At 39.9% G+C, this 26,247-nt stretch overlaps 1 protein-coding gene across 2 annotated transcripts in view; it reads left to right on the top strand.

Annotated features, from left to right (window-relative positions):
• Window positions 1-5,664: 5,664 nt before the first annotated feature.
• LOC127412710 (trafficking protein particle complex subunit 11) overlaps window positions 5,665-26,247 on the top strand; it is a 59,582-nt gene continuing 38,999 nt past the window's right edge. For both annotated transcript variants that reach the window (XM_051649299.1, XM_051649298.1), the window contains exons 1-4: window positions 5,665-5,800; window positions 6,438-6,659; window positions 24,835-25,004; window positions 26,155-26,225. In XM_051649299.1, coding sequence (XP_051505259.1) covers window positions 6,456-6,659; window positions 24,835-25,004; window positions 26,155-26,225 — 445 coding nt within the window. In that variant the 5' untranslated portion in view covers window positions 5,665-5,800; window positions 6,438-6,455. The remainder of the gene's footprint in view (window positions 5,801-6,437; window positions 6,660-24,834; window positions 25,005-26,154; window positions 26,226-26,247) is intronic.

The following is a 26,247-nucleotide window of genomic DNA, read 5'->3' as shown; positions in this document are numbered from 1 at the left end:
ACATTAAACGTCACAGCGTTTCACTCAAATGAACATTAGGGGGAGTGTAGTTCTCAAAATGATAAACATTATATTTCTAAAAATGTTTTAGGAATATATTATAGACCTGCTGTTGGAAAAACAGTGTCAGTGATGTGTCTTTTCTTTTATCTTTAGAGATGAACTCCTCAATAGAGCCACATCACGGATTGGTAAGGCTTTCCCATGTGTAACATTGATGAAAAAAATCTACCATTTCAAACTTTTGTCAAGAACATTTCACCTTGTTAAAAAAATTTCACTCACTGAGCTGAGCAATTCACAAAGTATTCTTGTATTGCTTTTTACTTTAATGCTGCCTTTATGTGCTTTTTGGAGCTTCAGTGTTTTAGGCCCTGTTGACTTGCATTGTATGGACCTTAAGAGCTTCTAAAAAATCTTTGTGTTCAGCAGAAGAAAGAAGGTCATACACATCTCTCCGCCCCTGATGTGTGTATCATCGCAGGCATATACACCAGAGCACAGCTCCATTTCATCAAGGTTTTTCGACTGAAGGGAAGAGAGTGCATCTCTCTGTCCCTTAACTGCGAGAAATGAGTTGTGCGGCTAGAGTAAGCAGTGTCTCGTACCCTCCTTTCAAGGAACCAAGTTCACAGTCGCCAACCGAGACTTTCCCTTTCAAGCTGGTCACTTTGACGCTGCGTCAGTTGCTGATGCTATGGGAATGGGATACCATAAGGCCATGCAACTGATTCACATGCACAAGGCAATGCCTACTAGCCATTAGGGTAGTTGATAGGCATTGACATAGTCTCCCTTATACTGTATATTGAAAAATAAGAAAGAAAAGAGAGAAACTCAGTAACTATGTATGGTTAGGAAATATAACAATGACATGTCATGCAAGGTTGTAAAACATTTTACAGAGATACTCACCTACATGGTGGTGGGGAAAGAGTTCAGAAAGGTCAATGACAGACAGAATAATGTAATGCCACTACCACCCCTGGAATCACAAGTTTGAATCCAGGGTGTGCTGAGTGACTCCAGACAGGCCTCTTAAGCAACCAAATTGGCCCATTTGTTACCCTCCTCGTGGTCACAATATAGTGGTTCTCGCTCTTGATGGGGTGCGTGGTAAGCTGTGTGCGGAAAACACAGGGAATAGCGTGAGTGTCCACACGCGCTAAGTCTCCGCAGTAACATACCCAGCAAGCCACTTGAAAAGATGCGTGGGCTGACTGTCTCAGAAGCAGAGGCTACTGAGATTTTTCCTCTGCCACATGGATTGAGGTGAGCAACTGCACCACTACGAGAACCTAGTGAGCACTGGGAATTGGGCATGCCAAATTGGGGAGATAAGGGGATAAAATCCACACACACAAAAAAGAATAAAGTAATGCAACCAGCCCACATTGTAGCGATAACAGTACTCTTCACTTCTGGAAGAGTCAAGGAACGGCATAGTCATGAGACCAATGGCCAAAACACAATGACACTAGCCCTCAGGGGAGTGAACATTAAGAAATCATCTCTCCTTCCAGCAAGGACCTGGAAATAGAGTATAGAAACATCCAAGTTATAAAGCCTGGCAAAGTTATTAGGGGAAGGCCAGCCTGCAGATAGACAGATGTCCTCCAAGGACACACCCTTTGCCCAAGCCCAGGAGGAAGACATGCTCCTGGTTGAATGGGCCTTAACCCTCGTGGTACACTGCATGCCCTGTGATTCATAAGCGAGCGCAATGGCTTCAACAACCCAGTGAGAAAGACTTTGCTTGTAGGCGACCAAAGCCTATGAACGGCTCGTACGGTCAACATACATGTGCAACACTTTCACGGGCACAGCATGTGTAGTCTCTGCACCTATGCTGGATGTATCCATCGTGACAATTTTGCATCTGGCCACCTGGCCAAGTGCAATGCCCTTCTGGTAGAAAGCAGGCTTTTTGCAAATAGGCTCTGGTCCCCGCTTCATGGTACTCAAACCATCAGGAACGCTTGCCTTGCCCAGTAGGAGGTTTTAATCTGGGACCAGGGCAAGACAGCACAATTTTATGCTTTAGCCACAACTGCTGGGGCCTAACTGCTGGCTCAGTTTTTTGGGGAGCTGATGTGGCTGGGGCACTGAGATTAGCAGGGCAGTGCCCCAAAGTAGAGCGCGAGTGAGCCAGTTGCGACACAGCCAATTGTACGCTTGCGGCTGCTTTTTAGCTTTTTAGGTAACTGCTAGGTAAAGGTGCTCATGGCACCACCGAAGAGGCCCTGCTGCGCCATCAGAGCATCAAGCAAAACAACTTTGTCCTTATCGTGAATCTCTGTCAAGTTGAGCCAGAGATGGTGCTTTATGGACTCCAGGCTACCCACTGACCTGTCGATGGCCTTGGTAGCCCAGAGCACCAGATCAGTGACGCAGTGCAGCTCCTTGAAAGACTCGGGTCTGGCCAGTTCTCGTCGATGGTTTGAGCAGGTCAGTCTGGTAGGCCTGCAAGGCCACCATGGTGTGCAGTGTGGAACCAGCCTGACCTTCTACAGCATAGGCCTAGCCTATGAACAAGGACGTGAGCATACGTGGTTGGGATGGGTGCACCGGCCAGGCTTTCCATACCAGTGTAGAGGAGGTGCATAAATTGGCCGCAACTGCTTCTTTAACTGGGGATATCTCAGTAGAAACCCTTTGCGTGGCACAGTCTAGTATCATGACGGCCGCTGCACCAGAAATGTGCATTTGTGCTGAGTAGGTGCAAGTTTTTAACAGCTGCTCGGGAAAATACAGTACCAGGCGGCTGGACTCGAAGTGGTGCCAACTCGGTGAGAACAGTTCATCGAGCCGAGAATTCTCTGCCCACTCGATCCTGCTGGAAAGACCAGCTTAACCAGCATGCAATTCCCATGCTGGTCTAGGCTGGTCTTTTTGCTGGTTAGTGCTGGTTTGGTGCTGGTCTAGCTGGTGAACCAGCATAGCCATGCTTTTCACCAGCAACACCGAGCTGATGAAGCTAGTTGACCAGCATGGTCTTCCTGATGAAGCTGGTTAAGCTACTTTAAAAGCCTTGTGGGGTCACCAGCATACCAGCATTCCATGCTAGGGGACCAGCACCCAAAGCACAACATAAGCTGGTAACAAGCAATGCTGTTTTTTTCAGCAGGGGAAGTAGGTCACTCAAGTTGAAACTTCTCAACCGCTCGAGAGAGAGAACCTGCGTCAGCTCAGCTTCAGATATTTTCATGCATTTTTTTCTTCCCTGCAAGGGAAAATATCAACAAACTCATCAGCTGAGTGAGACCAGGCCTCATCATCAGACGCTGTGAGTGATATAGCATCTCCGCCACTTCTGTGACCAGGCATATAATGCAGCGCTCGTGCCCGTCAGACAGAGGGACATAATGCTCTCAAGGTGGAAAACATTTATGAAATGCCATCTTGAAAAAGCTTTACACTCATTAAAACACACAACAACAATCACACTGCAATATGAAGTAATGAAAGATACGCTGTTCGTCGGAGCACAAACAGGGAGATAATAACAGAAATAATCCATTCAGTGTTATCGCAACCCTGAACAGAAAAATACATGATGAAATGGCACTGTGGTCCTGTTTAAATGCCAGAGATGGGCAGAGCCTCAAGCACCATCTGCCAATAGACCATTTCAAGATGGTTTTAGGAAGTGACATCTTTTTGTTCCTTGAAAATTTCCTAGTAGACGCGAACTCAGACTGTATTCCAAATGGGATAAATCAGCCTTCCAAGGGCACTTCGAAGGAAGAAGAATCATTATTGTCATGCTGTAAGATCACTTCAAACTGAATTTCCAATTAAAATGACTTAAAAATGAGTTCTTTTTTTCCCCTTTTTTCCCCGTTTTTTTTCCTCCCCTTTTCTCCCCAATATGGAATGCCCAATTCCCACTACTCAGTAGGTCCTCGTGGTGGCGCGTGGCAGAGGACAAGTCTCAGTTGCCTCCGCTTCTGAGACAGTCAATCCGTGCATCTAATCACGTGGCTTGTTGTGCATGACACCACAGAGACTCACAACATGTTGAGGCTCATGCTACCCTCCGCGGTCCACGCACAACTTACCACGCGCCCCATTGAGAGTGAGAACCACTAATCACGACCACGAGGATGTTACCCCATGTGACTCTACCCTCCCTAGCAACCGGGCCAATTTGGTTGCTTAGGAGACCTGGAAAAAGTTAGTTTAAATTACCCTTATTTTTGAGCCCCACATCTTTCAGCCTTTCAAAGCTCTCACAGTGGATGGTAAAGCCTTCAATGGGAATAGGGCATTGGAATCATCACTTCTGAATGGAATGCAAGTCATTTACTTTTACATTATGTCATTTAGCAGATTCTTTTATCCAGAAAAAAGAGACAAGAAAAGTATTTTTATCATTAAAAAAGAAATCCTTACCTTGTCTGCAGGTCACGTAGACAGCTTTATTGAACGACTTCATTTATTATAACAGGAGTGATCCAATATTCCTGACCTCCCTGCTGAGTAAATAATTGTGAACATCTAAACTACGATCCGATTCCATCGCTCTCTTGCGTAGACATGCTCAGTATCAACAATAATTAATTATAATTAATTATAATTTTCTTTATTCATCACACATTATACATTTGCACATATATGGTGAAATTCTTCTTTTTCACATATCCCAGCTAGGCTGGGGTCAGAGTGCAGGGTCAGCTATGATACAGCGCCCCTGGAGCAGATAGGGTCAAGGGCCTTGCTCAAGGGCCCAACAGTGGCATCTTGGCAGTGCTGGGGCTTGAACCCCTGACCTTCTGATCAGTAACCCAGAGCCTTAACCGCTGAGCTACCACTGCCCCTGAACAAATACGTCTGGATAAGTCACTTCAGGTAAACGCTTGATGTTCTTTGAGAAACAAAGAACATCATTGAGTCTTATTTAAAGGACCCAGTAATGACACCTCATTGTTTATTTTCTGTTTTTGCAAATATCTCATTTGTTCTGTTTTAGCTAGACTCTTAAAGGACGTGCTAGTCATTTTAATTTGACAGTTCTGAGTTGCCGCTACCGGAAATGCTTCAGGGCCAGACATGCGCAGGACAGTTCTAATTCCTTTGTTATTTTTTACGTCCTTGAAATGGTCTATAGATTTAAATATGCTTTAGAGTTACCACAGCGTCAGGTACTGGTGCAGTGTCAAATTGACCGACTTGTAAGGGAACCAATGTATTTACTTAAAAACCAGTGACCAGAGACAGAAACTAATACATATTATGCAGTGTTAAAGTTGGGATGTTCGAGTTGGCGGAACCCTGGGGTTTGTTGTGGTGAGTTGTGGAGCAGAGGGTAGCACATTTTCCCCTAATATATATATATATATATCAGAGCTGTTGGCTCAATGGGACCCAGGTTCGATTCCGGCTTGGGTCATGGCCCAATCCGGTTCCCCTTCTCTCTCTCTCTCTTTCCTGTACATCTACAGTATACTATCCTGTAAATAAAGGCACACAAAAAGCCCAATGCATTTGCCATTAAACAAGTGAACCATTACATATTCACACAATATAAACAGTATATTATTTCCTGAAATGCACCAAATATATGAGGCCGCATGAGTTTAACAGGTGGCAGTAAAGATGCGTTTCTACTGTATAATTAATTACCCGACAAGGCGCAGAAGAAGAGTCATAAACAAGCGCCGTTGTAGGTGGCGGTAATGCACTTTAACGCTGGTGCCACCCGCCATAAAACAGAAAAGAAGAAGAAGAAGTAAACAAGAGCTGCACATTAATGTAGGCCAAACTGCTGAAAACCGAGAAAAACAACTTGTATTTAAAGGTAAATACCCTCAGCCTACAGACTGATGTTGAACATTTATAATTGACAGCGCTGGTCTCGTTGTTGTTGTTTAACAGACTGTTTTGAGTGTTAGCTTTGGCATTCATAGAGTGTCACGGGTGGTAAGGAATCAAATGCTTTTGCTTTTTGTTTAGTTTTTGACAGCAAACCTGTTATTACACATGTCATAAATCTGAAGACAGAGTTGAATATGTATGTATCCGTGTGTGTCATTAATCTACTTATCAGGTTTTGTGTTGTCACGTTCAAAATATGATTTGAAATAATTTGCAGCTATTATTTGTGCCTTTTTATCGGTTCTTCTGTTTTTACATTTGCAACACCACTACTCTGAAACAAATGTGCAGTCCATTTTATTACTGCCATTACCAGATAGATAGATAGATCAGATTGATAACCTTGTTAATGTGTAATAATATATATATTTTTAAATATATTTATTTTAGTGAATAGTTTGTAAAATATGTTTTTATTTTATTTCAGCAATTTTGTGTACATCTCATATCACCATTATATCTGCCAACCAGCTTTCTAGATTGGCATTTGCCATAGAAAAAAAATTACATTGTATTCATTGTGAAATTATTTTTTGTTTGTGTTGTATTTTGTTTTTCAGGTGCTGTTTGTCAGCGTCATGAGTCCAGCACAATGGGATCTTCCTCCAGAGCTGTGCTGCCGGCCCATGGCCTTTGTGGCTCTGACAGGTCTGGACGTGATTTATAATGCCATCCACAGAGCCATATGGGATGCATTCTGTGCCAACCGGCGGGCAGACAGAGTGCCCATCTCTTTTAAAGTTCTGGCAGGAGACCACGAGTATCCAAAATGCAGGACTAAGGTAAAACAAAACCTTGTCAATAAACACTACAAATATTTAAAGATCTGAAGTGTTGTGCAGTTGCCTTATGCCTCTAAGGATTTGTTCCGATAGGCAGCAACAATCATGTATTTTATGCATATCCGACTCAAATGTATTTAGTTGTTCATAGTCAGAACAACAAAACATGAAGACTGATGTTTACAAATTACATGCATATGTGGTTTGACATGTAATTACAGTATTTTCTCTGTAGTTACATTTGACACATTTCACAAATCATTTTCCAGTTTGTGCAAACTTCTGTGTCAAAATCATACACTTGTCTTGCATCAAAATTAAAGGAATGTTCAGGGTTCAATACAAGTTGAGATCAGTTAACAGCATTTAGGGCATAATGTTGATTATTCATTATTTTGTCATATAAAAAGGAAAAATCACAGTTAATGTAAGGCTCTTACAGTGGAAGTGAATGAGGTCAGTCCATAAATGCTAAAATACACATCGTTTACTAATCTGTGTAAAGTTATATCAAATATTACAACTTGATTGCCATGACATCCAGACCCTCTAATCCCAGTATTGGAAATATGCTAACTTCATACATATAAGGTCAGTAAGTGATTTTATCACATTGAAATAATGTTAACACGTATAATGTTTACATCTTGTGGCTATACTTTTTCTTTTTTTTATAAATGAAAGGCGAGTCAAAATATGTGTTCATGGTAATCAACATCATAAATGTATTTCAAGGAATAGTTCACCCAAAAATGTTTATTCCATCATAATGTTTTCACTCTTATGTCATCTTTGCTTACTTTCTTGAAAGATATGAGGTGTTTTTGTCCATACAATGCAAGCCAATGGAGTCCAAACTTTCAAGATTTAAAAAAGACATAAAGACAGCATAAAGGTAATCCATACCATTCATGTGGTTTCTCTCAAAAAAAAATAAATAAATAAAAAAATGACCAAAATGTAACTCCTTTTCCACATAAATCTTGCCATCTGCAGTCTACTTGGTGTAATCATGATTTGAATCTCGGTTACCCTTCGATTAGAAAGTGTAATCAAGCTTTAGAAAAACATGGATTAAATTTCGGGGGATTACATTTATGCTGTCCTTTTTGGAGTTTGAACGTTTGGACACCATTGTCTTGCATTGTATGTATATATTCACATCACATCTACATTAAAATATTTTAGTTTGTGTTCTGCAAAAGAAAGAAAGTCATTTGAGTTTGAGACAGCATAATGGTGAGTAAATCATGAGAGAATTGTCATTTTTGGGTGCAAAATTTAAAGCAGAAGGAATTACCCGAAATGCTTGTTGGCTGCTTTTCCTTCACTATCCAGTACAATACATCCATTTTACTTTTTTATTTTTTTATTTTGCTTTGCAAAGAAATTCAAGATTTATGTGCAATTTATATGTGTGTGTATATATATATATATATATATATATATATATATATATATATATTTATTATTATTATTATTTATTTATTTATTTTTATTTTATTTATTTATTTTTTAACTAATGAATGAATTTATAGTTTTTGGGTGAACTATTCCTTTAATTGAGCTTAACCTGGAACATTCCTTTAAACTTTTGTTTCAAATGACTCTCAAAAACCAGCAAATACACAGACTATTCCAATGAAAACAGGTGAATAGTGTTTATAGTTTTGTTGAATGTTGAAGTAATGGTTTGGGATTTTGGGCCAACAGTATCAGTTTTAGTGGGTAGGCAAATGAGAAAAACTGAAAAATCCCCCCCACGAAAAGTTGCTATATCGTGTATATCGTGATACATAAATATCCATTTGCGTGGCATGTTCATATCTATCAGTGGGCAGGGCTTCACATAAAATTGACAGAATTAAAGACATAATAATAATAATAACTAGATAGTAAAGTTTGAAGACAAACTTTTTTTTCTGAAAGTTTAAAATAATTTGAAGAGTTGGAAGTTTGAAGGTCTTTCAGTCAGACAGACAGAAAGACATTCATACAGATAGACAGCCAGCTGCAAGAAGTCCTATGCAACCCTACCCCTTGCTTGTTTTTCTGAATGGCAAATTGGTTGCTAGGGTAACCCCATTTGGTTGCTAGGCAGTTACCAAGGTGATACTGAAAAGGCTCCTTGCTACCCTGAGTCAAATGAATGAAACCAGAATTCTCTACAATGTTCTGGTGCAGAGGTATGTGATTTGTTACATGGTTGTTAGGGTAACCACATCTGGTTGCTAGGCAGTTACCAAGGTGATACTTAGCAAGGCTCCTTGCCATTCTGAGTGAAATAAGTCAACTTGGAAGTCTCTACAATGTTCTAATGCAGAGATATGTGATTTGTTACTTGATTGCTAGGGTAACCCCATCTGGTTGCTAAGCAGTTGTGAGGGTGATACTATTCAAGGCTCCTTGCCATCCTGAGTGAAATAAATCAACCCGGAAATCTCTACGATGTTCTGGTGCAGAGATATATGATTTGTTACTTGGTTGCTAGGGTAACCCCATCTGGTTGCTAGGAAGTTATCTAGGTGATACTTAACATGGCTCCTTGCCATCCTGAGTGAAATAAGTCAACCCGGAAGTCTCTACGATGTCCTGGTACAGAGATATGTGATTTGTTACTTTGTTGCTAGGGTAAGCCCAAGTGGTTGCTAGGCAGTTACCAAGGTGATACTTAACATGGCTCCTTGCTATCCTGAGTGAAATAAGTCAACCCAGAAGTCTCTACGGCATTCTGAACCTGAGATACCCATCTTAGTGATTTTGAATGGAAGTCAATAGTGTTTGGTTGCTAGGGTGCTCAATGGTTGCTAGGGCTTGGCTAAGTAGTTCCCATGATGATAGTTGTAGACTGATTGCTCACCCAATTAAAACAAGCCAACTGTCATGTCTCTAGGACATTTTGATTCGAAGATATCACATTCTAAATGAAAGCAATAGGGCTGGTTGCTAGGGTGCTCTAAATTGTTGCTAGGGTGTGGCTATCCAGTGACCAGAAGATTCTTATTGGCTGATTACTAATCTAACTGAAAAGAGCCAATCCCCAAGTGTCTACGACATTCTGTTCTGAAGATATCCTTCTGAGCCATTTTGAATGGAAGTCTATGGGGGTGGTTGCTAGGGTGCCATAAATGGTTGCTAGGGTGTGGCTACACCATTTCCAAGATGGTCCTTAAAGACTGATTGGTAGCCAGATTGAAATGAGCCTGCCCTCATGTCTCTATGTCATTCTGATTGGGAGATATGATTTGACAACTTTCTTGCATTGACTGCCATAGTAGGGGAAAAAAAATGTTTTCATGGGCGAGACCCTTGCCTTAGTATACCTATGGGAAATTTTTGGGACGTTTTTTGTCCCCCAGGAGTGCACTGTACCCCCAATCCCTTAGAAAAGTCATAGCACAGGTGTCGTCAATAGGCCGGTCGATTTGACACCTAATTCATGGGTCTACTACAAAGGGTGCAGGAGGAGTTATTTGCTGAAGTTTTGTACGGAATAAGAAGAATAATATTAAGTATGTGAGATTACAATAGTGCTTTGCTTCGCAAGCATCACTAATAATAATAATAAGTTTAAATAGAATTTCAGTAGGTTGGAAAACCTAATAAGCTTAAATAGTAGATCATGACAAGCCAACATAATAACATGGACAGGGTTTTTCCGGCATTACAAATTTTTGGCAAATTTAATGACATTCATCTTGCGTTCAGGTGCTTCATAAATGGTAAATATGCTTCACATCTTATCACATGAATCTGTGTTTCAAGTGGGTGGTGTACAAACATGCAAGTGGAGCTATATTGTCATTCCCCTATACTGTATGTAGAGACATACAAAGGAACGCGATGTCATGGCACACAGGACCACGGTTACATGTGGACAAAAAATACAGCTAAATTATTTTCCTAACTTATATCTAACCTATGCTAGAACAGTAATCTACCTAAACATATACTATCCATATACATACATACATATATATATATATACATATATATATATATAAAATTAGTGCAACAGAACAGACAGTGCAAAGGACATTAAGGGTAATAAATACACAATGTATACATAAAACATTTTTTCATAATGCACAGCATGCGGACAACTGTAAACTTCAGAGTAGTATGTGTAAACGTATGTAACTGGTAGACATGTGTCCCAGGTGAGCCTGGGCAGCATGGTGAAAATGTCTAATGCACATATTAAAGATGTATGTTTGAGGGTTCTCATTTCAGGTGGTGTGGGTGGGCATTGGGTATTGAGGGTTCTCACAGCCTGGGGGAAGAAGCTGTTGAGAAGTCTGGCAGAACTGGCTCGAATGCTGCGGAACCGTCTGCCCTATGGTAGGAGCTGGAAAAGACTGTGGGAGAGGGACACAGATGATCTTTCCAGCTGTGTTCACTGTCCGCTGTAGGGTCTTGCGGTCTGCAGTGTTGCAGTTCCCATACCAGACAGCGATGCAGTGGGTCAGCACACTCTTAATGGTGCCCCTGTAGAATGTGGTGAGGATGGGTGGAGAGAGACTTGCTCTTTTCAGCCAGGGCAGGAAGTGGAGGCACTGCTGGGCCCTCTTGGTGAGATATTTGGTGTTGGTAGTCCAGGTAAGGTCCTCTGTGATGTCCAGCAGGCCTCCCGATATCTGTGCTCCAGAGACAGGGGTGGGGTCACTCGCTCTACTCAATCCGGCTTTTCTCGATATCACGCCACAGACCACAAAAGTTACATGACCCGTTTAAATTATACTGAGTTTTCAACTTTAAAGTGCTATGGAGGAAGTCAAACAGACAGCCCAACATTCTAACCACCACTGATGAGGATAACAGCTACAACACTGTGTCATGTACCAAAATAAATGGGTTTTTTGTCATTAACATTTTTTATTGATTCCAACATAGACAAGAATAAATTTAACCACAGAATTATGCATTCAGAATCAACTTATAACCCTTTATAACCCCCCCCCCCCAGTGCACAAATACAAAATAATATCATACCCACATATAAACAGACACACAAATAGAAATACATAAGTACATAAAAAAAAGTTCAACAGATAGAGAGAGAGAGAAAAAAAAAAAAAAGGACACACCAATAATAAAAATAAAAAAAATGGTCTCCCTCCACTGCCCCTCACTAGGACTATTCCAAATGAGACAAATAACTGCCCCATTTTCTGCCATAAATTGCCAGGTTCCCCAGCCGTCTGGGAGTCATCTCCTCAAAAGCTGCCATTTTACCCAACTCGGTGCACCACTCACAAAATGAGGGAGCATCAGTTGACTTCCATCCCCCTAGGATTAGCTGTCTGCCAATCATCACGCTGGTTAGGACCCAGCTTTTTATGTATTTATCTCCTATATTCAGGACCACCCCCCCCCCCACCCACCCAAAATACACAGTCTGGGGCAAAATGAAAATTGAGAGCCCAGTACGTCACATACAAAGCGCTGGACCCTCAACCAAAATTCCTAAATCTTAACACAACCCCATAAAACATGGGTTGTGTCCCCGTCCTCTTACTGGCATCGCCAGCAGGTGGGTGAGTCCTTAAGACCAAGCCTGTGCAATCTAGAGGGGGGTCCAATAGAATCGATGCAAGATCTTAAATCTCTAGATGTAGACTTGACATTTTTTTAGAATCCTAGCCCACACTCCCTCCTCCGATACCAAATTTAAATCTTTCTCCCATAATCTCTTCAGAGAAGTTGAAGCCCCGTCCCCCAGACTCCAAATTAGCAGGGAGTAATACACTGATGCCTCATGACCTTTTCCAAAAGCAGTACTCACCACTTCCTGAGTATCTGCCACTTTAGAGGGGTGTATGCTACCCCCCAAAATAGTACAGAGCAGGTGGCGCAGCTGTAAATACCTAAAGAACTGAGATCTGAGAATCCTAAAATGTTGAACCATATTTTCAAAAGATCTCAACACCCCATTTTCATATAGGTCACCGAGCGTATTAACCTCCCTCACAATCCACTCTGACCAGCAGAAAGGGGACTTATTAATACATAATTTTCGGTTCATCCAAATGCTCAAGGCAACATTTAAATAAATGTCAGAATTAAACACTCTGGACACTTTTGTCCATACCAAGTACAAATGCGAGATAACGGGTTGTGACTTAACTTTTCCGGTTAGTTTAATAGAAAGGCTTTGCAATGAAAAAATAGGGGCAAGAACTTCCTGTTCAATACAAAACCAGGGAGGGGCTCTCTCAGGTGGAAGCGACCAGTGAGCCAAATGTCTGAGACTGAATGCATAATAATAAAACTAAATCTTAGGTAGGCCTAGCCCACCTCTGTCAACCGGCCTATGTAACTTATTGAAATGTAATCTGGGATGTTTACCATTCCAAATGAAGGACTTCGCTATGCTATCAAATTGCTTGAAATAAGAGAGGGGGACATCTACAGGGAGAGATTTTCAATGTAATGAAACCCACCTGCCCACATCGCTCAAACCTTTTTATTAAGGGGTCTAAATTAACTCTAACTAAATCACACAGATTTGCTGGGAATAAAATGCCCAAATATTTAATGCCCTGATTGGGCCACTGGAAAGCACCCGGCTGAAAAGCCGTTACTGGGCAGTACGCTGTCAGAGCCAAAGCTTCGGATTTAGACCAACTGACTCTGTATCCTGAGAATTTAGAAAAGGAATTAATAATTCTGTGGAGGCAAGGCATAGCTCTAGTGGGGTCGGAGACGAATAATAAAATATCATCTACGTAAAGCAAAAGCTTATGTGCCACACCTCCCGCCACCACCCCTGGAAAATCATCTTCCCTTCTTATCGCGGCTGCTAATGGTTCCAGGGCAAGACAGAAAAATAATGGGGAAAGAGGGCAACCCTGCCGGGTGCCCCTGTCCAGAGTAAAATAATCTGAAATGAATCCATTTGTTTGTACAGCCGCTACCGGGTGTCTATAAAGTAACCCGTATTCCTGAACCCGTATATTTCCAACAACTTAAAAAGATAATCCCATTCTACCATATCAAATGCATTTTCAGCGTCAAGTGAGATGGCAGTGACCGGAGTCTGATCATTCGCCACTGACCACATGATATTGATGAAACGCCTAATGTTATCAGAAGAGCTACGGCCCTGAGTAAACCCCACCTGATCTATATGTGTAAGAGATGTCATAACTTAATCAGTTAGCCAAAATTTGACAACATTTTAATGTATAGCCTGATTAGGGACAATGGACGGTAACTCTGACACTCGCATGGATCTTTGTCCTTTTTAAGAATCAGACTGATCCGTGCTTGTGTCATGGTTGGCGGAAGCTTTCCATTCTGCAATGATTCTGTATAAACTTCTAACAAAAGTGGAGCCAGTTCTGTAGCATAAGATCTATAAAACTCAGCAGCAAAGCCATCTGGCCCCGGAGCCTTGCCTGTAGGCAGGGCCTTAATTAACTTGTCAAGCTCCTACAAGGTTATCAGAATCAAGAGAATTGTTTTGCTCCGTCGTCAGTTTAGGGAGTTCTAATGGTTCCACAAAATTTCTAATATCTTCATTGGTGGACGAAGATGTGGAACTATAAAGGTCAAGATAGAAATCTTTAAAAGCATTATTAATATCAATGGCTGAGGTAAATATTTCACCACCAGCAGATTTCACTGAGGGAATGGTAGAAAAAAGACACTCTGTTTTAGGGATGTCAACGATTAACCGTTAAACGTTAATTGCCATTAAGAATTAACTGATTAAAAATGTATTAACCGACAATGTATATGTACCATTTCTCCAGAGCACACATAGCCTATGTTAACTTTTATACCACACAAGGGCATACTTCACATATGCAGTTGAGGAAAACTACTGCCGCGCAATAAAGAAAACCCCACTAACTGGTGGAAAGCGAACGCGGAAGGATTCCCGAGGCTTGCCAAGTTGGCCAGGCAATATTTGTGCATCCCAGGGACATCTGTGCCATCAGAGAGGGTGTTTTCTGCAGTTGGACTTAGAGTGAACAGACTGCACGCACGACTCACCCCTGAACACGTAGATATGCTCATTTTTCTAAATAAAATCCAGTAGGCCTTGGTCTTAAATATGTTGTGGTGAGTTTAAGAGTATTTTACTCACTCCTGCCTGTGTAGATATGTTAATTTTCTTAAATACAAACCAGTAGGATTTCAGTTTATTGTGGAGAGGTCTTTTTTATTTTCCTTTTATACAGCACTTTATGTTTATTTAAAAAACGGGTTTGGTTTGGCCTGCCTTTGCTAGTCTAGAAATGGCAGTAGTTGTGCCCCATTTTACATTGTTTTTTTGGCGGCGCCATTTGTTGAATTAGGACAGGTGTAAATGAGCAGCCGTTTCGAGCGAGAGCCTTACTGTTTTATTATTTTGTTCGTTTAAATAGTTTGTGCTTTGTATTGTTTCACATAACTAATGTGCCACTATTATTGTTCAAATAAGTAATTAGAAAAAGACGTGCGTTTTGTATCTTGTTAATTATTAATGATTAACCAATTATTGATTGTTAACGTGTTAAACGGTTAAGGAAAATGCACGAAATCTGCAACCCTACTTTGTTTTATATATCTTGCCAAAAGTTTCCCTGCTTTGTCCCCAAACTCAAAGTAAGACTGTCTTGCCCTGAATAGCAAAAACTCCACCTTCCGTGACAAAATAGTATTATATCTGTATTTCAATCGGGTCAATTCTCCGAGGCCATCAGACGACATTCGACGCTTCAGCTCTGCCTCTGCATTTTTAATATTCCCTTCCAACTCCACGAGTTCTCATGCTTTGGATTTTTTGATGAATGAGGCAAACTGTATGATCTGGCCCCTAAGAACCGCCTTAAGTGCCTCCCAAGCCACGCCCACAGAGGATACTGAGGACCAGTTGGTCTCCATATAAACACTGATTTCAGCCTTTAACATTTGTTAGAAATCAGGTATTTGCAAAAGGGATACATTAAAGCACCAACTATATGATTTATTTTTCTCCATATGTGGCAACACCTCTAAACTCAACAGGATGTGATCTGAGACTAAAATGTTTCTAATTGAGCAATCCACAACAGATGAAATGAGGGACTTGGATTTCAAGAAAAAAATCTATTCTAGAATAAATCTTATGGACTGATGAAAAAAATTTATAGTCCCTCCCAGATGGGTTTAAGGGATGGGCATTTTATTTGTTTTGTCTATTCGAGTACTCGGTGATTACTTGAGCACTCGGAGGTGTGGAGGCACATTGACGTGTACATATACAATATGTACTTGTCTATGTACATAAACAGTTGAAGTCATTAGTTTACATACACTTAGGTTGAAGTCATTAAAACTCATTTTTTAACCACTCCACAGATTTCATATTAGCAAACTATAGTTTTGGCAAGTCGTTTAGGATCTACTTTGTGCATGACACGATATTTCCAACAATTGTTTATAGACAGATTGTTTCACTTTCAGTTGACTATCACAATTCCAGTGGGTCAGAAGCTTACATACACTAAGTTAACCGTTCCTTTAAGCAGCTTGGAAAATTCCAGAAAATTATGTCAAGCCTTTAGGCAATTAGCCAATTAGCTTCTGATAGGCTAATTGGAGTCAGTTGGAGGTGTACCTGTGGATGTATTTTAAGGCCTACCTTCAAACTCAGTGCCTCTTTGCTTGACATTGTGGGAAAATCAAAAGAAATCAGCCAAGACCTCAGAAAAGAAATTGTGGGCCTCCTCACGTCTGGTTTATCCTTGGGAGCAATTTCCAAATGGCTGAAGGTACCACGTTCATCTGTACAAACAATAGTAAGCAAGTATAAACACCATGGGACCACGCAGCCATCATACCACTCAGGAATGAGACGCATTCTGTCTCCTAGTGATGAACGTAGTTTGGTACGAAAGTGCAAATAAATCCCAGAACAACAGCAAAGGACCTTGTGAAGATGCTGGAGGAAACAGGTAGACAAGTATCTATATCCACAGTAAAACGAGTCCTATATCGACATAACCTGAAAGGCTGCTCAGCAAGGAAGAAGCCACTGCTCCAACACCATAAAAAAGCCAGACTACAGTTTGCAAGTGCACATGGGGACAAAGATCTTACTTTTTGGAGAAATGTCCTCTGGTCTGATGAAACAAAAATGTAACTGTTTGGCCATAATGACCATTGTAATGTTTGAAGGAAAAAAGGTTGGGGTTTGCAAGCCGAAGAACACCATCCCAACCGTGAAGCATGGGTGTGGCAGCATCATGTTGTGGGGGTGCTTTGCTGAATAGATGGAGTCATGAGGAAGGAAAACTGTGTGGTTATAGTGAAGCAATATCTCAAGACATCAGCCAGGAAGTTAAATCTCGGTCGCAAATGGGTCTTCCAAATGGACAATGACCCCAAGCATACTTCCAAAGTTGTGACAAAATGGCTTAAGGACAACAAAGTCAAGATATTGGAGTGGTCATCACAAAGCCCTGACCTCCATCCAATAGACAATTTGTGGACAGAACTGAAAAAGCATATGCGAGCAAGGAGGCTTACAAACCTGACTCAGTTACACCAGTTCTGTCTGGAGGAATGGGCCAAAATTCCAGCAACTTATTGTGAGAAGCTTGTGGAAGACTACCCAAAATGTTTGACCCTAGTTAAACAATTTAAAGGCAATGCTACCAAATACTAACCAAGTGCATGTAAACTTCTGACCCACTGGGTATGTGATGAAAGAAATAAAAGCTGAAATAAATCATTCTCTCTACTATTATTGTGACATTTCACTTTCTTAAAATAAAGTAGTGATCGTAACTGACCTAAGACTTGTTTTCTAAGATTAAATGTCAGGAATTGTGAAAAACTAAGTTTAAATGTATTTGGCAACTTCTGACTTCTGACTTCAACTGTATGTCAGACAGACACCTTTGGCTGCTGCATTGTGTCTCATTGTTGCTCCAGTTTCTTGGTTATTCATTATTATAGGCTGTTATAACACAGTCTGTTACAAAAAGTACAAAAAATGGCATAACCAAAATATAATGCATCAAATTTTGTCATTATGTAAGGACTCGCTGGCCAACTTAAAGGGTCATTTTTGTTCTGTTGGTGTTTATTTTATAATTAATGAACATCTGAATACTCATTAAGCATCTTATTACAAGACTACTTGGCTAATAAGTAAATGGACATGAAACTTTTAAATTATTTTATTAGCTTACTTGTAGAGATCGCACATTGATCCGAGAAGCAGGAAAGATGGCTCCCAATACCCGGATGAGCGGTCTGATACTTGGATGTGCAGTTGTTACGGAGAAATATCAGGCCACTACGTGGCACCAATGACTAATCAGAATCGAATATTCCAGAGAGCCGTGTAATAAGCAATTTTATCACACTTTTTTGTCACAGTGATTTAACACACATTATGCTTAAGGATTGTGGCTATACTTTTGAAAAACAGTGTAAATTTAATCTTTTGTGTATTGGACCCATTTGCTTTCATTGTATGTTCCTTACTGAATGTGATTTTATTCTTTAGAGAAAGAGGGATGAGTCGAAGTTATTTTCTGTGGTAATCAACATTAGGGCTGGGCAATATGGCAAAAAATATTATCACGATATGCTTTTTCATATAAATTGATATCGATATTTATCACGATATTCATTCACATTTGCACATTGCACATTTTTTTGAATTTCCAAGTTGGCAGAAGAAGAGGAGAAATAAAAATCCTAAACAGCCAAAATAGTCTATACGAAACTGCGTTGGGGGCCCAGCGACAGCCAAAGCAGTGGTGTCTGAGGGATCTTCTATTAAAATATTAAAATATTTTATAGAGTTTATCAATGGAGTACAGTTGGATATGAATGTTATAAGATGATCTGTTCATTTTGAATCATAATGGCAATATATTTTTTACATACAATTATTTTCATATTTCTTTACATTCAGATATCCAAGTATGGGGGCATAGAAGCCCTTGTGACTGAGGAATGATACTGTATGGGGGTTCAGGGGTATCTCCTTAGAGAAACTTTAGAAAATGTAAAAGTCTGAATGGACCATTTTTATATTTTCATTAAAGTGAGAAAGACTAGGCTTACAACTAGTAATTGTTTTGTCTTTCATCCTTATCTGATTAATAAAACTAAATTTAGAAAGAAAATACTGGAAACACGTGCCCAGTGGTGGATTTAGGCATGGGCGACATGGGCAGTTGCCCAGGGCAGCACGAGGCACCCACACAGTTTTTCAGCTTCCTGCGGTGAAAGATGAGAAACACTATATCATATTTCTTAAGTTTAAGAAAATAAATAACCTTCCTTCTTTTTATGGGGTGCCCCAACCCCACATTCCACGTGGTGAGAGACAGTCCACTCATATTAACATTTGATATTTTGACATATGAGAAAAAATAGATTGTGTGTCAAAAATAAAATGATAAAGACCACATTCCACATTGGTGCAACAATCAAACCCTGAACCAAACAAACAGAAAAAAGAAAAACGTGCGCATTAACCCCACTCATGACAGGTAGGTTGAAGGTAGGCCTTAAAATACATCCACAGGTACACCTCCAACTGACTCCAGTTAGCCTATCAGAAGCTAATTGGCTAATTGCCTAAAGGCTTGACATAATTTTCTGGAATTTTCCAAGCTGCTTAAAGGAACGGTTAACTTAGTGTATGTAAGCTTCTGACCCACTGGAATTGTGATAGTCAACTGAAAGTGAAACAATCTGTCTATAAACAATTGTTGGAAATATCGTGTCATGCACAAAGTAGATCCTAAACGACTTGCCAAAACTATAGTTTGCTAATATGAAATCTGTGGAGTGGTTAAAAAATGAGTTTTAATGACTTCAACCTAAGTGTATGTAAACTTCTGACTTCAACTGTTTATGTACATAGACAAGTACATACTGTATATGTACACGTCAATGTGCCTCCACACCTCCGAGTGCTCAAGTAATCACCGAGTACTCGAATAGACAAAACAAATAAAATGCCCATCCCTTAAACCCATCTGGGAGGGACTATACATTTTTTTTCATCAGTCCATAAGATTTATTCTAGAATAGATTTTTTTCTTGAAATCCAAGTCCCTCATTTCATCTGTTGTGGATTGCTCAATTAGAAACATTTTAGTCTCAGATCACATCCTGTTGAGTTTAGAGGTGTTGCCACATATGGAGAAAAATAAATCATATAGTTGGTGCTTTAATGTATCCCTTTTGCAAATACCTGACCCAAACCCTGAACCAAACAAACAGAAAAAAGAAAAACGTGCGCATTAACCCCACTCATGACAGTGCCAACTGGCGTCTATCCCTCCAAACATGAACAGAGTTCATGTATGCCTACGAGACCCCCCGCAACAACTTTGCCGTCAGATTGCTCAAGTTCGGTGCTTCTGTACAAATTTGTGAGACACAATTACACAGCAAAAAATAGTCTATAAAACAAACTCCAGCCCATCAGCGGAATAAACACAGAAAAAACATGTAGATTCATCCACTTAACTGTCTCGAAGGTGTGCTCCTCCACAACAAGCTCCAGCCTCTAGCGCAACCAGCAAAAAAAAAAAAAAAAAAAAAAGAACCGTTCAGTTCTTCGGGCAGTCAAACTCACTCCAGTACCCTGAAAGAAATATTTCACAAAACCAACTCCATCCAACAGGAGGCATAAGCACCCAAAACGAGCAGTTCATCCACAAGCTGTCCCAAAGAAATGATACTACACAAACAAACTCCAGCCGCTAGGCAGAACCAGCACAAAGAGAAATGAAAAGGGTGCACAGTTTCCTCGGACAGTCGAGTATATGTTTAATGAGACTATGAGATATGTTCTACTAGACAGCAACATGAAAATCACCATGGGCTTACTCACTCCAATGTTTTAATGAAAGACAGTGCTTGCTGCGGGCATGTAAATACTTTGCGGCCATCCTTAGTAGCTATTCTCAGTTTGGCCGGAAACATCAGAGCAAAAGCGATCTTTCGTTGATGTAAGAGATTCTTGCATTCCTTGAATCGGTCACATTTCTCTCTTGTCGAATTTGCAAAGTCTGGGAACAAGAAAATGTTGTGATTCTTCCAAGAAAGCTTTCCTTTGCTCCTTGCCTTGCGTAACAAAAGATCTTTATCGGATGAAATCAGAAATTTGGCCAGAATTGATCAGAGCCTGTCTCCCTCAGCGGTTCTCCGAGCCGGAACTCTGTGAGCTCGCTCGATTTCCAGCTTATGGCCTGTTATGTTGAGCAGACTCGGGAAGAGCGCTTCTAGGAATTTCACCATATCTCTGCCTTCCTCATGATCAGGAATTCCTACAATTCGGATGCTATTTCGCCTACCAAGGTTTTCCAAATCCTCCAGTTTTTCAAAAATTCGTTCCAAGTCTGTCTTGGTCGCTAGTGGATTAGCAGCTAATTCCGTCTCCGATGACTCCAGATAATTGATCCGTCTCTCGACGTCCGACAGTCTTGTAACCAAGATTCCATCGCAGTAATCGATCGAAGTATTACAGCAAGATCCTCTAAGTCGGCAACAACTTTCACAGACATGTTGGACAGTTGGTGCTGGATTTCTCCCGCCGCACCATCCAAACCGAGTCCCTGGTCCACAGGCCCGTCAGAGAATTCAGCTTGAGCACGTATGTGTCTTTTAATATCTCCAGAGCCCGAGGATTTTGACTTCTTTGCAATGTTAACTTCAAAGAACAGATATGTAGCAGGATGTGTCAAATCTCACTGGTTTATGACATAAAAATAATTAAAAACTAGCAAAGTATGCAGAGCTCGCCGCTCACACGTTTGCTCCTCACATGGCATCACGTGACTCCCAAAATAAATGGATTTTAAACTACACATCATCACCCTTACATAAATTCTGTACAATGATGTTTGATATTAGGGAAATTAGATATTCATATATTCTCTACAGGGATTGCTTAAATAACACTATGTAACACAATTTTTGTTCCTGGGTAGTAAGTGTTATTTCCTAATTGCTTATGCCTCAAAAGTATAGAAAATGGTTATTATTCCGCACAAACTTTGCTTTTGTGACCAGGACAGTGATATTTTGAAATGTACCTATTTCCAATGAGAAAACGGGCGAATTTGTGTCTTTTCGTTCACATAAAGTTAGAAAAAACAACATATGAATCCGGTGAAGACACCGGCTTTGACCTTTGCCTCAGACAGCTTAAGGAAGAAGTCTTGAAGGTACTTAAAGGCTGCTGACTCCTTATCTAGAGCTCTGACAAATTGTTTCATAAGGCCCAATTTGATGTGCAGTGGTGGCATCAGCACATTCCGGGGGTCAAGTGGCTCCCATTTGATGTTGTTCCTCCCCACAGAGAACTCGGTCCACTGTGGCCAGTCCCGCCTGTGATATTGCGCCTTGGTGTCCCTGCTGTCCCAAAGGCAAAGATAGCAGGGAAACGTTAAAACCGCCTTGGAGACCCATCAGGAATGCCACCATTTTGAAGTCTCCTACGACCTCCCAGCCATACTCATCATACTTCAAGGCATCCAGCAAGGTTTTGATGCTGTTGTAATCCTCTTTGAGGTGCACCAAGTGAGCCAGGGGAAGAAATGGGTACTTGTTACCATTATAGACTAGCACGGCTTTGAATATTACTTTAGTATAAATACATGTTAATTTGGATTCATATGTTGTTTTTTCTGACTTTATGTGAACGAAAAGACACAAATTTGCCCGTTTTCTCATTGGAAATAGGTACATTTCAAAATATCACTGTCCTGGTCACAAAAGCAAAGTTTTTGGGGAATAACAGCCATTTTCTATACTTTTGAGGCATAACACTTACTACCCAGGAACAAAAAAACTAAACAAACAAATTTGTTATACAGTGTAATTATAGAGCCTAATAAAGTGTTTATTTTTTTACTTGTGTATTATTTTCTTTGTTGCATTTCTTTGGGAAGATGTTGAGTTTCTTGAGGAAAGTTTAAGAAAATAATAATAAATCTGTCAGCAACATATCAGACTGAAATGTGGCATAATATGAAATGTAGCATTATGGTAAGGTTGATTTAAAACCGAGTTGCTGTTGTGGTTGTTTTGTTATTTTTTTTTTATTTCAACTGTTTGTCGAGTTCCTTTTATAATGAAAAAGTATTTAATTCTTTGCCTGGATTTAACAAAAATAGACTTTACAATATGGTTATTTAATACAGCACATAAAACTATTTTTATTGAATTCCCAGGAAAAAATTACTTTATCGTGATATACAGTTGAAGTCAGAAGGTTACATACACCTTAATACATTTAAACTCAGTTTTTCACAATTCCTGACATTTAATCGTAGAAAACATTTCCTGTCATAGGTCAGTTAGGATCACTATTTTAAGAATGTAAAATATCAGAATAATAATAGAGAGAGTGATTTATTTCAGCTTTTATTTCTTTCATCCCATTCCCAGTGGGTCAGAAGTTTACATACACATTGTTAGTATTTGGTTGCATTGCCTTTAAATTGTTTAACTTGGGTCAAGCATTTTGGGTAGCCTTCCACAAGCTTCTCACAATAAGTTGCTGGAATTTTGGCCAATTCCTCCAGACAGAACTGGTGTAACTGAGTCAGGTTTATGGGCCTCCTTGCTCGCACACGCTTTTTCAGTTCTGCCCACAAATTTTCATCGGATTGAGGTCAGGGCTTTGTGATAGCCACTCCAGTACCTTGACTTTGTTTTGCCACAAATTTGGAGGTGTGCTTGGGGTCATTGTCCATTTGGAAGACCCATTTGCGACCGAGCTTTAACTTCCTGGCTGATGTCTTGATGTGGCTTCAATATATCCACATGATTGTCCTTCCTCGTGATGCCATCTATTTTGTGAAGTGCACCAGTCCCTCCTGCAGCATAGCACCCCCACAACATGATGCTGCCACCCCCATGCTTCACAGTTGGGATGGTGTTCTTCAGCTTGCAAGTCTTACCCTTTTACCTCCAAACATAACGATGGTCATTATGGCCAAAAAGTTCCATTTTTGTTTCATCAGACCAGAGGACATTTCTCCAAAAAGTAAGATCTTTGTCCCCATGTGCACTTGCAAACTGTAGTCTGGCTTTTTTATGGTGTTTGAGCAGTGGCTTCTTCCTTGCTGAGCAGCCTTTCAGGTTATGTCATTATAGGACTCGTTTTACTGTGGATATAGATACTTGTCTACCTGTTTCCTCCAGCATCTTCACAAGGTCCTTTGCTGTTGTTCTGGGAATGATTTGCACTTTTCGCACCAAACTATGTTCATCTCTAAGAGACAGAATGTGTCTCCTTCCTGAGCGGTATAATAGCTAAGTAGCTAACTTACTGTTGTTTGTACAGATGAACGTGGTACCTTCAGGCATTTGGAAATTGCTCCCAAGGATGAACCAGACTTGTGGAGGTCCACAATTGTTTTCTGAAGTCTTGGCTGATTTCTTTTGATTTGATTTCTTTCAAGTGAGGCAGAGGCAGTGAGTTGGAAGGTAGGCCTTAAAATACATCCACAGGTACACCTCCATTAGAAGCTAATTGTCTAAAGGCTTGACATAATTTTCTGGAATTTTCCAAGCTGCTTAAAGGCACAGTTAACTTAGTGTATGTAAACTTCTGACCCACTGGAATTATGATATAGTCAGTTAAATGTGAAACAATCTTTCTGTAAATAATTGTTGGAAAAATTACTTGTGTCATGCACAAAGTAGATGTCCAAACAGACTTGACAAAAGTATAGTTTGCTAATATTAAATCTGTGGAGTGGTTAAAAAATTAGTTTTAATGACTTCAACTTAAGTGTATGTAAATTTCTGTCTTCAGCTGTATATCGTTATTGTGATATAAAATTATTCATATTGTAATAGAGTTTTTGTTATATAGCCCACGCCTGTTCGCTATGTAGTGAATGAGTGAACAAGTTAGTGGATTCGGGAACAGTTTATAGCATGCATGATTGTGTAAATACTGGAATGCCTCTGTCACTTATGTTTTCACATGTATCTTGTGAGTTCTGCAAATCAGATTTGGGTGCAATTACTGTGAACAAATCCTTAGAATTAGAGTATGCATCAATGAACCCTTAAAAATGTGACAATATGAACATCTAGCCCTTTTTAATTAAATCCTTTAATTGCTTTTATTCTTTTTACTTTGGAAGCTCATGACTGTTGTGCGACTGTGTTGACTTAGGATCGCTAACATGCTCTCTTTTCATGACAGAGGACATCATATGAGTGGTATATCCCTAAAGGCATTCTGAAGACGGGCTGGATGAACAAACATCTCAACCTGGTGCCCGCGCTGGTCGTGCTGTTTTATGAGCTGGACTGGGACGATCCGCAATGGAAGGAAAAACAATCGGAATGTGCAACCAAAGTGGAAATCGTCAGGTAGAGTTTAAATAAAAGGGCTTTTAGAATGTGGAGATAAAGTACAGTAAAAGGACAAGACGTTAGGAGTTAAAGCCTTTTCACACTAAGAGCATGAGTTAAAGCACTCCGGCCATTATTTACTATTGAGGACTATGAGTGCCGTTTAAGTAAAAAAAAAAAAAAAAAAAAAACATTATTAATTTTAAAGTAAAAGTCTAAATAAATAATTTTACAACTTTACAAATACATAGGCATGTTTACAGTAAAATTATTGAAAAACATTTTTTTGCACATTTTGGCAGTTGAAACATATATGTTTTACATAGAAACAGAAAAAGCTCAATTGTAAAATTTTGACCTACCAAAATGGAAATTCAGGCAACGCTACTGTTTTGGCCTGTCCTACCTCAGAGGTCCAGAATTTCTTGAATATTCAACAATTAACAGGTATGCTATTGTTGTACCATTTTGGGTTGATATTTAATTCATTATAGTAAAGTATTTTAATTATTAAAATATATATATATTGCCAAAAATATAATATTTAGCTGTGTCCCACATTTTGAATGCAACCCTGTGAAGACCTGATATGAAGAAACTGATAAAAATATATCGGGCAAATCGATTATTGGTCTATCTCCAAAAGGAATGCATTGTTTCGATGTTCACAACTAAATTCGGTGTGAATATACTAGGGATGCTGCATCATTATCAGCTGTTATTCATGTCCTGTGACTTGATCGATGGTCTCATAATTTGACTGATCACATAAACCGATCACCCAAGTCACAAAAGGCGAGTGACTACTTTAAGACTTAAGCATCACTGTCATGTCATCACGGGTGTGTGGGGAACTCTGGCCGAATGTTGAAAGATAATGCAGTATGAGAGATGAATAATAAAATCTTGTGTACATAGTTTTTTCCGCACGACACGGCGAAGGGAAACTGGCGCGTGCTGTGAAACTGTCTTTATTATTTAAATATAAATATTAAATTAATGAATAATAATAATTATGTAAAAGTAGTGAGAATGAATAAATAACCAAAACTGTCAAATTAAGTTTAATTACACTGTTCAGGTCGGAGCATCCCTAGAATATACCTTTAGGACAAATATAACAGGTGTGTTCTTATTTTTTATTTTTTTATTTTTTTGTTCCCCACAGAACAAGTTTACAAGGCAGAAACACGAAGGTCGCTGTGGTTTTGATTCAGAAGAAGACTCCTCTTCCACCAGGTATCACAAAAAGTGAAATGAG

This window comes from Myxocyprinus asiaticus, chromosome 22 (assembly GCF_019703515.2).
Source record: "Myxocyprinus asiaticus isolate MX2 ecotype Aquarium Trade chromosome 22, UBuf_Myxa_2, whole genome shotgun sequence".
Taxonomy (NCBI): domain Eukaryota; kingdom Metazoa; phylum Chordata; class Actinopteri; order Cypriniformes; family Catostomidae; genus Myxocyprinus; species Myxocyprinus asiaticus.
Note: the sequence above shows the minus strand (reverse complement) of the source record. Positions and strands in the feature narration are given on the sequence as shown.